Below are 17,815 nucleotides of genomic sequence, written 5' to 3' on the forward strand. Positions count from 1 at the left end.
TTATAAAGAGATCTATTAACACATTTGCAATATCCTTCGAAAATGTCAACTGACGCAATCAATCCATCCATCATATCTTCTTATACTATTTTTGTTAACCCCTATAGGGCATATCTGGAAGGGGTGCGACCAATTGTATATACCTCTGTTACTATTGACTATAACTCAAAAGGCTTATGTTCTTCTGCCTCAATTACAAACGTTGTTAGCCTTCATTAATTGGGTGCCTCGTACCCTTCTTCATCTTGCTTTTTTTGCTTGTTGAAACCTATATTTATCTTCTTAATCTCCCATTGTCTTTTACCATAAAGATGGATAGTCATTATTGCCTTAAGGCTTCTTATCAGGAAGCTTGTACCTTTCAGTACACCCATGATCTGCTAAAGACCTCACATTTACTTATCATAGGCATCATACAAAAATCCAATTCCTCTGACTCAGCTTTTCCACAACAATCTCTCTTTCCAACCTTCTTTCGGGAAGTAGGCATCGTCTTATTATGAATAAAATAGAATTTCAGAACTTGGATTCTTATAAGTGAGCTCTACCACACGATCTAGAGTAAGAAGAAAGAGTGACAATCCTAAATGCCCTGTAGCCTCCTGCTTATAAGTGTGGTGCACGACACACCCATAAACAAGACTCTACTAGACACGGCTTGTAGACTTCCTAGGACAGAACTGCTCTGATACCACTTTTGTCACGACCCAAACCGATGGGCCGCGACGGGCACCCAGTACCTTACTTGACCGAGTACCAATGTAATGTACCTTTCTTATTGCATCATTATATACATGTAACATATGGGCCTAATAGGCTAATATAATCATTTATAAACTCAAACATAGGCCGACAGGGTCGTACAATTTTTCACATACACGACATATGTCTACAAGCCTCTAAGAGTACATAAGTGTCACAAAGGTCGGGATAGAGTCCCGCCATACCAAACAATAGACGTCTAAATCATACTAATCAAATACGCAACTCCGAAGCAAATGGAGCGCACCAACATCTTCCGCTGAGCTGATAGCCTACTTGGAGGGCTCTCGACCTGTCTATCGGGACTTGCGGGCATGAAACACAGCGTCCCCATGCATAAGGGACGTTAGTACGAAAAATGTACCGATTATGTAAGGCAAATAAATAAGTACATAACAGACATGGAAGAAATATAGAGTACTTGACATAACCTGTAAGTCTGAATAGCTCTGTAAATCATGAAATACTTTTAGCGTCATGCATATATGTATGAATGTCATGTCGTGCATAGGTACATGTCTCATAATATCATCAGCCTCTGAGGGCATCCCATCATATCATATCGGCCATTGTGGGCAAAATCATCATCGTATACCAGCTGATCAGGTGGTGGTGCGTATATAACGCCATAACCTTTCCCATATCCCATATACATATATACATACATATATACGCGTATATAACGCCTTTGAATCATATTTACATATATATGCGTATATAACGCTGTTTGAATTATAATTCGGCCACTATGGGCAACATCATCATCATATACCAGCTGATCAGGTGATGGTGAGTATATAACGCCGTAACCTTTTCTCATATCCCATATACATATATTTACATATATACGCATATATAACGCCATCTGGTCATGGGTCAATGCACATGAATGCAATGCATAAAAAGTACGTCAATAAAATCATTCGGAAAGTCATAAGACCACTTTGCCTCTTGAGCAATATCATAAAGTAACATCTTTTCAACTTTCGTATTTTTCTGAAACCCATGAACAGATGATAAAATATTATGACACATGGGAATTAAAAAACATAGATATTTCTATTACTTTTATGAGTAGAGTCACTTATGGAGTTTGTGCATTTGCTCGTTTCATTCATATCGTATGGATCATGCAAAAAGAAAGAAGGGATAGTCTTAACATACCTGAGTCGATTCTCTTGAGAAAGATTGTATCGGGCTCTCTTTAAATTGCAAATCCCGTTGTTATTACGTAGTATAACTTTTGTACAAATTCTTTTGCTGAAAACTCGTTACTTGGTCAACTTATTCTCCTCAAATCTTGTTAAACAAAACCAATCATGACAAGAACTGAGACTTGGTAAATTTTACGAAGCCATTCCAGAACAACTATCAACTCTCGTAATAATGGCTAGTTCACTTGGAAACATAAAGAAATCTACCATTCTTACTAGTACCTTTACAATAAGGTACTGTTATTATATATCCCCCAAAATATTGGTAGGCATACATGAGATTTTGTTGTATTAAGAAAGTGGTGGAAAATAGTTGAGCATATTCTTTAATGAATGGAATGACTCATTTTTTAAGACTCAGCTACACCACACATTCTCATTTCTTGCCACATAATATAATGACTCTAAGAGTCATCTTAATTAATTCTCATATAGATGCCACGTTTTGGTTGTGATAATTAATTAAGTTTTGTCCGCTTATTAGTTAACTGGATAATATTCTGTTACTCGGTAATTAATCAATTACATGTATAATTTTAAAAATTATCTCAACTTAATTAAATATTATTCTCTTTTAACATACCTTGTACACCTTACTATCATGGCCATGTAGTACCTTGTATGGTACTAGTCCATAAATATTGAGTATTAACGCTCGGCCCGTATTTTATCCCAAAATGCCAAACTTTGACAAAATTCGTTTTCTTCGATTTTACGTACCCTCTTACCTTCACGAATTTACTTATCACTTATAATCCTTATAATCCCCAAATAATTATTTTCTTGGACTGATGTCAATTACTTTACGACAAATTTAACGTAAAATACTGCAGGGTGCAACGTTGTCGTAACTTATTACTGGGAAGCATAATATCAAAGTAATGTAATACTGCGAGACGTAATATTGACATAATATTACGGGGCGTAACAGATAATACCCTTCCTGACTTTCTTACAAGAGAATATTTGAACTCATAGTTTTTTATTTTGTGCTACAGATTATGAGGCCTACATATAGACCTCCTCGAGGAAGAGGAAGAGGAAGGGCATCTGCCGAAGGCAGAGGGAATAATATTCTCGCCCAAATGGGAAGTCAAAAATTAATTTCTGCTAATATAGCAGGAGGTAATACGGATCATCCTTTATATAAAGAATTTATGATTTAAATACAATCCAAAAAAGGTGAGGGTACATCATCTAATGTACCAACTTATTCCTCAGTTATATCAGAGGATAGCAATGAAAACCTTGAGGTTTATAACCGAAAGGATACAAAAGAGTTAATAATTCTTTTGGAACAATCCGACCTTAAATGGAAAGATAACCCATGGCAATTAATGACTAGATACTTTGATACAACGTCATACGCTACTCCTGCTTATAAATACAGGATCAGCTGAAATTCAGCATTTTTATCCTGCCAATACCAAGAAAACTTATAGTTTTTCAAAGATTATTATCAAAAAGGTTATACATGCAGATGAATGGGGTATGAGTACCCTTAAGGATCGAGAATATACTCATCCTGATCAGAAAGTCTCAGTTAAATTTAATTATTGGGACTATGTTGAAAGTTTTAATACAACTTTCCTCTATAAGAATCCTAATAGGAAACACTCATGGTTCATTAAGTTATGTTCTAATATGAACAGTCAGCAAATTCCAAATTGGTTCTTTAGATGGTGGAAGTCATATGGTCCATCATTGGAAATACTTCCTCCTCTATTTAAGAGTTTATATACTCAATAGGTAGATATATCTCCCAAGATTATTTCATTACAAAAAGATAATATCTTTTACGATGGAATTGCCGCTATGTATTTTTTCATAGAATTTTCTATCCTTTGGATTATGAAATGGGATGTAGAAGTTGGTTATACCAACGAAGGAGTTCCTTGCCTCCAATGAATTGTTTATAACAAATTCTGGACAAAGTTAGTTCAAACAAACCAGCAGGGAAAATTATTTGGTGAAGAATTAATTCAACAAATTAAAGACAAAATTGATGTGTATGTCAAACAAGAAAGGACAGATATCAATGAAGGAGAAATCAGCCCTTTCCAACAGGTTACCAAAAAGCTCCAAATGAAGAAGGCAGCCATATCCAAAAAAGAAATCCTCGCTTCATACTTCGAGGAAATAAAGAAGGATCTTGCAAAAAATTTTGAAGCAAGAATAGAGGATGATATATCTATGACCTCACTAGCAACTACTTCAGCTGAAGGAGTATGTGTAGCAGGAGAAGCACAGAGTACTTCTGATGCAGAAGTAAACATGGAAGAAATTGAAGATTTTCTTTCAAAATTGAAGGAAATCACAGAAGAATCTTCTGTAAGGATAAACGACAAAGGGAAAGATAAGGCATGAAGGATAAAAAGGCCCCATACAATGAATTATTGGGGTAATAAAAACAACTTTAATAAAGTAAAGGGTCCCTCCATTATTGAAGGGAATCTGCTTTTATAAAGCAATCTGTCCGTTTGTAATTATAGACTTTATCTTTTTATCTTGTCGGCCACACCTGTAATTATTTTGTCAGCCAATTCTACTTTTTAGTTTTGTTTGTTTGTAGACTAATCCATTATATAAGGATCATTTTTCATTCTCTAGAGGTAGGTGTTAGCCAAAGCATTAGCTTTGCCTTCTCTCTAGTTTCTCTCTCCACTTGTAAAGAATTTTTCTGTAATATTTCCTATTTTAAAATAAAATCAAAAAAAGTTGTTTGGCCACAACTAAAGGTCTCTGGTCTGATACTGTTCTTCTCCTTCCCTCTTCTATTGTTGCAAGTACTGTTAGCCTAAATGATAGGCTAAACAAGTAAGTGTTAAACTTGGTTTTCGAAGGTTATTTACTATACATGCTTGGTAGTTAGGAATTTACTGTGTCAACCCGATGGGTTGTGGGTTAAGAACTATATAGACCAGGCAGTTATCAATCTCGACAGTAGACCTTGGTTAGGCCAACCTAACCGGTGGGGCTCGTAAACCCATTTAGGCAGGTGGCCATTGAAAGGTTGTGAGGAGCCTCGTGGTTTAAGGTTTACTGTAGAGTTTAGTAGCTGGTCAGGACTGGTGTTCTTGTAATTCATTTCCTGATCCCTATTCGGAAGCGATCTTGTACCCCCTTGTTACTGTAGAGTTTAGTAGCTGGCCAGGACTGGTGTTCTTGTAATTCATTTCCTGAGCCAAGCGATTATATATATATATATATATAATATATATATATATATATATATATATATATATATATATATATATATATATATATATATATAATAGACTACCATCCTAAAGATATAGCTTCTGTCAAGTATCAATTCCCATTAACAAGTATTGGTTGCCAAAATAAATGCCTTTTTTTTTTCCGGTCACCACTGTATTAAATATAGAGAAAAAGTGACACTCGAGCCAACTCGTCTATGTTTTCTCTTTTCCATTGTTTTTCTAGATCAAGATTCAAGGCATTTGTTGCTAGAAAATCACGTCTAATAACATTGTCTAATGAATTTGTAGTAGAATTTTGAAGTCTTTTTAAGATAAATATGTGGTTATAACTTGCTGCCTAGTATTGTATCAGTATGTTTGTAGAATGTGCAGATCATTGTATGTGCAGACTTATAATTGTATCAGTATGTTGCCAAAATAGGCATCTGTAGATTCAAATAGACCGATAAATCGTCCGATAATCGCCCGATAATAACTAAAACAATACCAATCCGTCCGGTATCTTATCGGATAACTAGCGAATTAATACATTTAAAAGTTGATAACCGATAAATCGAACCTGTAAGCGTAAATAACCGCCCCATCAGCAGCCCTAATTGACACCCCTGCCTTATATAGAGTCTACCATGAGCGGCAAGCCTTAGCCTGAATATCTACTTTGGGTCACCAAGATTGTTGCATACTCCATAGTACCTTGTCAAAGTTGCCCCTCAATTTCTAGTACATTTTAGAGACGGTAAAAAAAGCACTAAATATAAAAAAATAATTTGTTAACAAATAATAACGAATAAAATGTCACATAAAATAGAATATATTAAGTATGTCCAGTTTCTAATTTTGTAAATTTAACTTAAAAATACTGAAAATCAATGTTCAAATCTCTGTTTTAAAAGGCAGAATTGGAACTCGCCCCGGAGCGGAGCACTCGTAAAAACCCCCTGGACTTATGTGTGGGGTTTAGTTCCGTGAGACTTACGCCTCGGCCGTCGGGGCTTACGTCCCAGACAAGCCTAACGCACAGCGTATTGGGCTTGCCTAATAGAACTTTATGTAATTGTGTGTAACGAACCTTGTAAATCCTCAAATTTTCTTAATAAATCATTGACTATTCAAAATTACTTTTTTCTTAATCAGTAAATTAATAGTATTTTATGTCATAATTAAAATAAAAATTATTCCACGTTATCCACTAAGACTGCTATGATAATAAATTTTAAATAAATCTTTCATTTAAAATTATTTATTTATTAACTTTTGTTATGTCTTTAGTATATAATAGTCCATAATTTTTTTTAATAATTATTTTCCCAAATATTATTTTTTTCACGTTTATGAGATACAATACTTATTAATTTAATAGTCCAGTATTAGCTAGTAACTATTTACAAATAATTAGTTATCATGGTATGGTATGGTGAATTATGTGTCACTTTATTGACTTGTTGAAACTTAAAAATAAATTATGCTAGAGAATCATATTTAAATCATGAAATATGTTTTTATATAAATTCTCTTTCAAATAGAAAGCATATTAATTAAAAGGAGTATTTAAAAAAATATCAAATTATAATATCAAAATTCTTTCAAGATTCAGTACTCCTTAAGAGATACATATAAGATTTTGCATCGAATATATTACTTTTGTTGTTTGAGTTGCAACGACATTGCAACTAATTTGCATATTATGATATATGTCATACCTTTCATATTATTCATAGCTAAATTATAATTTATAAATATTTTAAACAGATTTTTTATTATAATTTTTTGATTTTAATGTAATTTTTATTAATATTTTTTATTTTATACTATATTAAAATTCTTGAAATTAATAAAATTTAAAGATCCGTGGGACTTACGCCATGTGTCTTAGGGCTTACGTCTCGCCTCGTCAGAGGTAAAACGCCTCGCCTCACGCCCCCGCCTTTTAAAACATTGGTTCAAATTAATATCGAAAATTTAGATTATTTGACCTTCATACTTGAGTTATCTTCTTTCCTTCTGAAACGAATGAAGTACTTATTTCACAATTGAAAACTAAAATTATCGAAACAAGAAACATTACGTCGCAGCAATAATTAATGGTGTACCCTTTTCCTTTAAAACGAAGCATGGAAACCGTACCACGTGTTTATACTTATTTTGGAAAAAAATACTTATCGTATATTTCTGTCTTCAATTTTCCTCCACCCATCTTTTTCCAAATACCTATCCCTAGTCCCCCCACAGACCACACTCGTAGCCGAATTTAATGAGAGGATAAATTGGTGGGCCCTTCCTCTTTCTTTTCACCATTTCTAGACTTTTGTAGTTCTGGCTATTTACGCAATCAATTCCACCACGTGACTCAAATCACTAAATTCCTTTTACTCTCTTATATCATCACGTGTTGTTCCTATTCCCCTTGTGGCCTCTCTCAGTCACCCCACCTCCCATTCACTCGCGGTTTTTCCTTTGACGGGTTCAATCTATAAAAATAATAGCATATAAAATATTAAATTATGCGTTCAAATAAATTATTTATAGAGATTTTTTTAAGTATTTACATAAAAATTTACATTCACAAAAAAAAAAGTCAAAAATATTGAGTTCGGATGTGTCCCTCACTATCACTCTCTCTTTCACACGCACATGCTCACTCTTCTAAATTGCTTTTATCTAATCTCCATTGAGTCATTTCACAAACACAAACTTTCATCTTCTTATCATCTCTCTTGAATCTTCATATCTCAATTTTCTCCCCATCTTTCTTTCTTCAAAATGGATATCTTAGTGAAGTTTTTTACAATATCTTCTAAAAAAGCAATCTTTTTTGCCATATTTCTTGGTTTCATGATAGCTAATCCATTAAAGGGGGCAAAAACCCCTACTGCCTCTTCCTCTGATCAACATGATTTCACATACTTCAAATCCACTACTTTATTAAAAAATCCCATTAATATGGTCCTTCAAAATCAAACAAGAACACCAAAACTCAAACTTTTTACCTCCTCGGACTGCTCAATCTGGACAAAAGAATGTTCAGATGAGATTCTGAAAATTGCCCATAAGAAAGAGCATGTGAAATGGATAAAATCTGTGAGGAGAAAAATACATGAATACCCTGAGCTTGCTTTTGAAGAATATGAAACTAGTAAACTTGTTCGTCAAGAACTTGAGAAAATGGAGATTCCTTTTCAGTTTCCTTTAGCCACTACCGGAATTCGAGCCATGATCGGCTCCGGCCAGCCGCCCTTTGTTGCTCTCAGAGCTGATATGGATGCCCTTCCAATTCAGGTTTATTTTAATAATTCTTTCTTATTTATCTTTTCTTCCATTTTCTAATTTCCTAGTGTTACTAGAAAATTGAAAATAGAGAACTTTTTTTTTTTTGGCCTTCTTACTGTTGATACTCGTTTTTTGTTGTTATTTGTTAATCTGATAAAAAATTGACTTTGGAACAGAGTAATTAGCAGTTTAATTAAGTGAGAAAAAAATATGAAAGAACTGGTCCTTAAATATGATGTTAACCACTGAATGTTGAAATTATTAGCTTGGAGATCTATTACTCTAATTTTTTTTATTTATATGTGGGACATAGTTTCACATGCATATCTATTTTGAGAAAGGTGCCAATCTTTACCTTCAGTTCTACTCTCATATCTACTTTTAAAATACGTGTCTTACTTATGTTTGACGACAATGTGTCTCACTTATAATCTTATGCATATCTAATCTTTGTATTCGCATGTGCTTTTATAACATGTGTCTCACTTATATTTGGTAATAATTATAATTTTTTTTGACTCTATATCATGTTTATTTTTGTCTCACTTATATCTGACGTAAGCTACAAGAGTAATACAAATAGAAAAATATTTATCTCTAAATTAGGACCACACCCATTATGGCTTTTATTTTATTTTCTTACAAACTTCGTCTTGTTAAAATTTTGAAATTGTTGAAAATCTTCATTTATTTTTATTATATCCCAAATTAGGAAGCTGTTGAATGGGAGCATAAGAGCAAAATTGCAGGCAAAATGCACGCTTGTGGTCATGACGCTCATGTGGCTATGCTCATAGGTGCAGCCAAAATTTTAAAGGCTCGTGAGAAGAACTTAAAGGTATGTTTTATAATAACAATTATTGAGAAATATGTTTCTCAATTTTTAGGGGCATATTTTGAATTTAAAATATTCACTTTCAGTTTATTTATTCTTATATATTTCTTTTATTCAGAAAATTACTCTTTATTCTTTCTTTTTTTCTTGAAAATGAAATTAAGCAAAATCTTTTCATTTCTAGTCATATAATGTTATTCTCTTTATTAATTCCCCCAAACTTTATTTAAAGGAGCTAAGTCTAAATAATAAACCAAGCGTGGACTATCAAATCAAGTTTATTCTTGTGACTCACAGCTAAAAAGAAAACGTTGTATTTGTGACTCCTTAAAATATTCTTTTGTTCTCCATATGGTGGATTCCATGATTTTTGGCATAACATTTGGAGAATATTGGAGCACCGAGCTCCGATTGTTTGTTTTTTAATTGGTCGTGGGTAATTGAGTATCTGGGGCTATTTTACTAGCAATAATGAGATAGCACCTTAACCTTTTGGCTAAATGGTAAATCTAGTGATCTGCATTTAGTTTTTTGATACCTTTATAGAGAAGGGCTCTTTGTACGAACAACATTAGTTATAGTTATAATACTTAAAACATAAGCAAAGTATCTACTTTGTGATGGTTCTTTTAGAGCTTTGTGCCTCCATTTCAAGTGGGTTTTGGGTGGTCTTTGCATTGTTAAACTTAAAAAATTTCATGAATTTTTTTGTATCATTCATATAATGGATTTAATATACGGAGAAACCATAGGGCTCACTTGCTGACGTTCGTTTCTTTAATCTTTATTTTGAGTTTCCAAGATTTTGAATGTATGGTGTCAATGAAACAAATACTAGGAGCTTAAATCAGATAAACCACTTGGACCAGATTTGGCTCCTCTATCTTCAGTTGATTTTTCTCCATTTCCTGCTGTGGGGCATTAGATTTTGACGCATGTCTCATTAAAATTTAGGAGGTCATGCAATGTCAATTGAGATGTTATAAATTACTAGCATTAATAGTCACACGGGAAAATAGGTCAAGTGGCAAGGCAGCGTCACGTCCATTAGCTTCATCTCAAACTAGATCTCACATCAAATATTTGATTGATACATTTCTTGGGAATCCTTATTAAGGGGGTAGGAGTAGGACTACCTCCTCCTCTCTCCTAATTATATCGAGGGAATGAAATAAAAAACCGTCCTTTAAAAAAGAGAGAAAAGAATTACTCCCACCGTCTCAGTTTAAGTATACCTATTTTTTTTTGGTCTGTTCCAAAAAGAATGATTTCTTTGTAAATTTGAAAATAATTTAGCTTAAATTTACAACTCTATCCTTAACGAGAAGCATTTATAATCACACAAATATTGTGGACCCCTTTTTGACTTGTTTGAGACCTTAAATTCTAAAAGTCTTCGATTTTTCTTAAACTTCGGCTCTAGTAAAAAATGTTCACATAAATTGAAACGGATGGAGTAGTTTTTAAGAAAGAAACAAAAGAGAATTGTCATGAAAAAATGTCTCAACCCGTCTTTTTTCCCCTTCTATTCTTCCCTCCCATCAAAGACTCGGGGTCAAGATCCCATGTTTTCTTTGCCTTTTCAAGTGCAAATATATATATTCCCTAAACCTTTATGAGGCAATTAGTTTAGAAACACGAACAAGTTGGTATTTGATTAATCTTAGGTATCTTTACTTCGTACTATGATTATGACTGTTATACTAAAAATAGTTGAGAGAGGAGAGAGAGAACTGGTCCCATGTAAATTAAATTATTAAAAACTCTACTATGATGTCTCTAGTAAGAGACCTGCCAACAGCTTGTTCATACAGTTGGACTGGTAGTTACGTAATCAATATCCCGGTTGGCCAAACTGCAAAATCAGCTTATTTTGATAAGTGTTTTTTTTTTAAAGTGCTTTTCTCAATTTTAATATCCCGATTGTGTTTGGCTAATTAGTTTGAAAAGCACTTCTGAGCAGCAATTAGTGTTTGGCCAAACTTTAAAAAACTGCTTCTCAAAAAAGTGTTTTTTGGAGAGAAGCTACTTTTTTCTGCTTCTCCAAAACTGCTTCTCTTCTACTCAAAAACACTTTTTTTTCCTTCTAGAAGCTTGGCCAAACTCCTCAATCTTTGGCCAAAAATATTTTTGAAAAAAAAAAAGCACTTTTGGCCAAAAATAAGCTTGGTCAAACAGGCTACAAGTCTAACTCAAATAAAAGGTAATTGCAGTGTGATATATAAGTATGAGAGGTATGTATATTATATCGAGATTCTGATTTTAAATTAAATTTTATATTTAAAAATTTCCCTTTTCTTTTTGGTAAGCTGTCTATAAGAGTATTTGTTGAGGCGTGAGGATGACAGCCAACAACTTATTGGGACTAATTGGGACCGTGGAATTATGAAGTGCATTTTTATTTATTTCAAGTCATTTTCACCATTTGAGGACCTTGGGAAAAAAAAGAAGGCAAAAGTCTTGTAATTTGTAAGGATCAAATGGGTTAATAAATGGGAAGATAAAGCACCTTTGTAGTGCCTTTATTTATAGAGTTTTTCTTGTCTTTATCTTTCCAATATAGTACTATTAGACATGCCCACTATCTCTCCGATATGAAATCCGTTCCATTTTTATGCTGAATGGCATTTTGACTCAAAGAACATCCTCTTTCATCTATCTTACTTGTCTGTTTTACAATATAAATATCTTTATTATTTGTTTATTTATTAATTCATTTATCTCTATCCCTCCGGGTAGGGGTAATGTATGCGTACATTCTATCTTCCCTAGATCTCACTAGTGGGATTCTGCTAGGTTGTTGTTGTTATTAACTACTCCCTCCGTTTCAATTTAGATGAGGTACTTTGATTCGGCACAAAGTTTAAGGAAAAAAAAAACTTTTGAAACTTGTAGTCTTAAAAGCTTAAGGGGTAAAAGCTTTGTGAGGCCATGATATTTATGTGGTTATAAAAACTTCTCATTAAGGGTAAGTGGATAAAATGATGAGTTTAAAGTTGAATTATTTCGAAATTTAGAATTGTGTTATATATTTTGGAACAAACTAAAAAGAATAGTACTTCATCTAATTTGAAACGGAGGGAGTAATTTATTTAATTCTGATAGTATTTGAACCAACTTGCGTATATTTCAACTATTTCATAGAAATATTTGTTATTTACCACTAATACATGCATGCATCGGGAAATAAAGCCCACCAAAACTTTGACAAATGAGAAGAAATTCATTTAGCTTATTTTGTTTCTGCTGGAATTTGAACCTAATATTTCACTTCATTGATTGTACATCCTTGAGTGCATTAATAAAAGCATAAGAGTAACATAAATTCTGAAAAGGAATAAAAGAGAAAAGACAATCATTTTTTTCCAATTGTCAAGTTGACTACTTGTATAATCAATTACAACATGTGATGTGGGACAAACAACAAAATAATACTGTGCTTAATAGCAATCCCCTCTTCTAAGAGCTGCTGTTGTCCTTGAATTAATTAATCTATTGATGTTTACCAGGGGACAGTGATTCTAATATTTCAGCCAGCAGAGGAAAAAGGGAATGGAGCAAAAAGGATGATAAAAAATGGAGCTTTAGAAAATGTAGAGGCTATATTTGCTGTTCATGTTTCACATCAGCATCCAACTGGTGTAATTGGTTCAAGACCGGGTCCTCTTCTTGCTGGATGTGGCTTTTTTAGAGCTGTCATTAGTGGTAAGACAGGCCAAGCAAGCAATCCCCACCACTCTATTGATCCTGTACTTGCTGCCTCTGCTGCTGTTATCAGCTTGCAAAGTATTGTTTCTCGTGAGTCCAATCCCTTGGATTCTCAGGTGGGCTACTTAACTTGTAATCATCAAGCTTTACATTCTGTTTGATTGTTTTCATGTGGGTGCTGTCCCGACTAACTTGCGTGCATCTCGACTGTCTTATCAGACACCGGGTAACTATGCACATCTAGATCGAGAATGATGAAAACAAATTATATAGCGTTTTGAGGATAAGAGAAAGACAATAGTCGCAGCACCCAACGCTATAAAAGTGGGTGAAATTTCTAGGATACCACGGTTCAAATCTCATCAGAAACAAAAGGAGCGTTGGATGATTTTCTTCTTATCTGGCTAAGTTTTGATGGGCAAATTAAAAGTAATCGGGTGTCTGTACTATTTGGAAATAATAGGTATATAGTAGAATAGTCGAGGGGCGCGTAAAATGGCCAACACATCACTATTATAAACAAAATTGTGACATCTTCAAGAACTGATTTTGTGTTCACATTCTGTGTTTTGTGAATTCATTTTAGGTGGTCTCGGTGACATCGTTCAATGCCGGAGATAAGCTTGATGTGATACCAGATGCAGTTACTCTCAGTGGAACTTTCAGGGCTTTCTCCAGCACCAACTTTTATCAGCTTCTTAAAAGAATAAGAGAGGTTAGATATATTGTGACTGACATTCTTCAAAAATTATTGGTCTTAGTCATACGTCAAAAAGTTTCAGCTCAATCATGACTCAGGACATCCTTCATCTTGCAGTGTCACAGAGATAACTCTGTTTTAGCCAATATCATAGGACCCAATGTTGGTCATGTCCACAAAAAATGCCAAGATTTGTGACGAATTACACACCAAGTGGTCTATTATAGATTCGTGAATTAGCCCAAAAGCTTTTACTATTGCAAAAATAAAATCACCCACTCCTAGATGTGGATACTGCACCATATGGTAGGAGGACAAGTCCTTTCACAAATTCTGTAAAAGATCTAATCCTTTACAGTAGAACAAGAAAACATAACAAAAACGTGCTAAAATATTCCTTGGTCCTACAACTAGGTATACTTTGTATTACTCCATTTGCTTCGTTTTATGTGCCAGAGTTTGAAACGTCTAAGAAAGAAAAAAAAATTGGACCTTGTGTTCAAATTTCTATGACTATAAAAGCCATACTGTTAAGGATAAATGAAAAATAAAGTTAAATTGTTCATAAATATATAAATTATATTCCTTTTTAAACGTACTAGTAAGGAAAGAGCGACACAAGTAATTGTACTAATTTCCTCATGACTTTTAACAACAGGTATTCGAAGAACAAGCTAGTGTGTTCAGATGCAGTGCAACAGTGGATTTTTTCGAAGACAAGGACACAATCTATCCTCCGACTGTGAACGATGACAGAATGTACGAACACGTGAAGAAGGTCGCCGGTGATTTGGTTGGTCCAGCGAACTTTAAGGTTGTTCCACCGATAATGGGAGCCGAGGACTTCTCCTTCTATTCTGAAGTGATACCTGCAGCATTCTTCTATATAGGTATAAGGAATGAGACATTAGGATCATATCATACAGGACACTCCCCACATTTCATGATTGATGAAGATGTATTACCTATTGGTGCAGCAACTCATGCTGCAATTGCGGAAAGATACCTTTATGAGTATGGATCTTGATAGTTAAACTTCATTTTGAAGTGAAATAGCAATTTTGTTGTATGCAATTCTTCTTCTGTTTCTTTTATTTTTTTGTCACCCTTTTTTCGTCGACTTCTACCTAGCATGCCAACCTATGTTATGGTTAACTATTAAGAGTCCCATCTAGAATGGTTGTACTATTTTTTTTCTTAATGTTTTTTCATGAGGTTGGTCTTTGCTAGAATGTGAGCTCTGTACGTAAATGTATGATGAAGTTGCAACTATTACACTGTAAACAAAAAATTTAACATTGGCAAATACCTATAACTATTAAGAAATTGAGGGGATTCCTAGGATTAGTAGGCTATTACAGAAGGTTTATTAGGAGATATGGGTAGATTAGTAAATCATTAACTAACAAAGGATGTGGTGCAGTAGATATGACTGCTCTTCCCTTAACCAGAGGTCTCGGGTTCGAGCCCTGGGTATGGAAAAATCTTTGGTAGGGAGCGTTGTTTAACCAAAAAATAGAATTTTAGTCAAAGCTAGAATTTAGAAGAACGCGAGTTACTGATAATCAAAAGAATATGTAAAAGAGAATAATTTGGAGTAACCAGAATGTAATCAGGAGAAAAACAAGTGAATCAGAGTATATTTCAATTGTGTCTCTCTTTACAGGTGACTAGATACCTCTCTTTTATAGGTGTCTTGAAGGTATGCGTTTCCTTCAAATCATAATAAGGCTATTATGAATAATTAAAGACATTAAATGCTACGTTTCACAATTATTGTAATCAATACAAATTCTCTAACGTATCCGGTATTTAATGCCTATCGAATTCCGTATCTGCGCTCTTTATTATGGTCAGATCCGTTCCTTTTGATAAATGATCTAAATAGGTACGAGCGCTGAATCCTTCAAATGTCCTCCCGTGCCTCTTCCTTTGCCTTTGCTCGTTTCTATTGCTGCCCGTGACTCTTGACTAATTATAATTCTTTGACTATTTGACCAGTCCACGTGTCTCAACATATATAAATTCAATTTTTCCCAATACAGATAGTCTCCCCACTTTCCATTTATTCATCAATTGAATATTTGGGAAGTGGATTTCATTAAAACGAGAATTTTTGTCACCATTAATGCTATGACAAAACTGACGCTTCAATTGTCACTTCCATTTAATACTTCATGCACGTGTCGATTTTCCATTGGCTCTGCAGTTTTTGCAGCCTTTTTTCAAGGTTTTTACGGTGCCACTATTAACGAAGTGTCAGTTATCATAATTATGGTATTTCCACCTCTGCACTTTTACCTTTGGCGGTTGCTTATCGGTATAAATATAATTTTTTCCTTTGTCTTTATCACATAAAGCTTATTGAACACTTATTTCTCCAAATCTTTGTTGACTTCTTCCTTAGACCATTCCTCTTCGATATGTCTTCTCCAAGCCCTAACCCTGAGAGAGTTTCCATTACTGATTCCTTCCCTAATGCCCCTGTTAGGCATAAAAGGGAGGTAGACTTCGTAGTTTAGGATCTACTCGAGGAGGTGGTTCGTCTATGCCTTGTTTTAGTTCTGGTCCTTCCTCTAGAACCAGAGGTTCCCTTTCTCAAAAATCTTCTTCTAGGGGTAAAGACCATTCTGAACCTTTACGCGAACCGTTAGTAGATGAGATAGTTCCTTCAGAATTTTCTTTTTACCATGACAGGGAATCTCTTAGAAACCAAGTTTCCGCATTAGATCGTGTCGATACTTACCCTACTCAAATTATAGAGGTTTTGACTCTTGTGGTTCGTAAGGACTGCCATTGGAGTAATGATTTTCCCATTATTATCCCTAATCCGAATAAGAGAATTACTTCCTATTTAACGGGGTTCTCTTTTGTTTACACTAACCCTTTTACTTTAGGGTTTAGACCAGCAATTGACCCAGTCATTCTCGAATTTTGCCGTTTCTTCAATGTCTGCTTGGGTTAAAATGACCTAATCATATGGAGGGCAGTTGCCTGTTTAAGGCATTTAGCCACTAGAGCTGAAGCTCCTTTTACTTTCCCTCACTTGATTCATCTTTACTCACCTAGGCTTTTTCGTAATGGTGTTTTTACACTAGTGGCCAGGAGTAAGAGGGTTTTGGTGAGCCCTGAAGATGACAAGGATCGTGGCTGGTATGCCCGATTTTTTGCTGCCCCCACTGTTGGTTTAGTGGGTGAAGATAATGTCACCTTTCCTGAGAAGTGAAATTTTGCATGTAGGTCTTTTATCCCTCTCGTACCTTCTTCTTTCGAATTTATCAACTTTACTAATTTTACCCCCCCTCGTTTTTCTTTTTAGCAACCATGGGAGTTGTGGGGGATGTTCCCAATTTTCGTGGTTGGGTAGATAAATTGCTGAAGATCGTGCCAATGGACGACAGATCTTGGAAAACACTTTCTAACCGCTTTGGTTGGAAGGTTAAGACTCACGGTAAGAGTTCACATTTTATTTTTTTATGCCTATATTCTCCTTTATTGTTTTAACTTTTATCCTTCTTTTGTCAGGATTTGCTATTCGAGGGGTTACTGCGGAAGCAGTTGCAGCCTCTCGTGTCTCTTTGGGGACCCGTACTCCTTCGGGAACTCGTATCTCTCTAGAGAGAGCCCGAGAAATAGTCTTGGGTTCCTCTTCTGCCAAAAGGAAGGCTGCTGAAGAGGAAAATTCTGAAGAAGAGGAAAATGAGAGCCCGTTGGTAACGAGGCCACGAGTTAGGAGACGCATTGTTTCCGATGACGAAGCTGAAGTCTCGGTTTCTTTTACCGAACCTGTTGAAACCCCAATAATAATTCCCGATGATGACGTCACTCCCTACGACACTCGTGAGTCTATCGACCAACTTTTTGTTAGTGGATTTGGTCGTGAAGATGTTGGGCCTGTTTTAGATAAAGTACCTTTATCATCTTTCTCATTACTCGTGCCTGTGATTCCTTCTTTACCGGCCCTAGCTATTTTTGTTCCTTCTTCTGCTGCTCTTACCTCTTCTCCTGCTTCTCCTTTGGCTATTCCCCCCTATAGTTCATCATACTGAAACGGGCTCTTCAAGTAAGAGTGCCGCTATGAGGCGGGTAACTATTGAAATTCCTG

General features: G+C 34.8%; 1 protein-coding gene across 1 annotated transcript; it reads left to right on the forward strand.

Annotated features, from left to right (window-relative positions):
* Window positions 1–7,840: 7,840 nt before the first annotated feature.
* Window positions 7,841–14,942, forward strand: LOC107797063 (IAA-amino acid hydrolase ILR1-like 6). Its single transcript, XM_016619917.2, has 5 exons — window positions 7,841–8,476; window positions 9,180–9,305; window positions 12,812–13,126; window positions 13,597–13,725; window positions 14,369–14,942. Exons 1-5 carry the CDS (start codon window positions 7,961–7,963, stop codon window positions 14,735–14,737), a joined length of 1,455 nt encoding a protein of 484 aa, XP_016475403.1. The 5' UTR covers window positions 7,841–7,960; the 3' UTR covers window positions 14,738–14,942.
* Window positions 14,943–17,815: the final 2,873 nt, after the last annotated feature.

This window comes from Nicotiana tabacum, chromosome 5 (assembly GCF_000715075.1).
Source record: "Nicotiana tabacum cultivar K326 chromosome 5, ASM71507v2, whole genome shotgun sequence".
Lineage (NCBI taxonomy): Eukaryota > Viridiplantae > Streptophyta > Magnoliopsida > Solanales > Solanaceae > Nicotiana > Nicotiana tabacum.

Coding starts and splice junctions, on each gene's coding strand:
- LOC107797063 (XM_016619917.2), top strand. CDS start 7,961: ATGGATATCTTAGTGAAGTTTTTTACAATATCTTCTAAAAAAGCAATC. Junction 8,477..9,179: donor TGGATGCCCTTCCAATTCAG/GTTTATTTTAAT, acceptor ATCCCAAATTAG/GAAGCTGTTGAATGGGAGCA. Junction 13,726..14,368: donor TTCTTAAAAGAATAAGAGAG/GTTAGATATATT, acceptor TTTTAACAACAG/GTATTCGAAGAACAAGCTAG.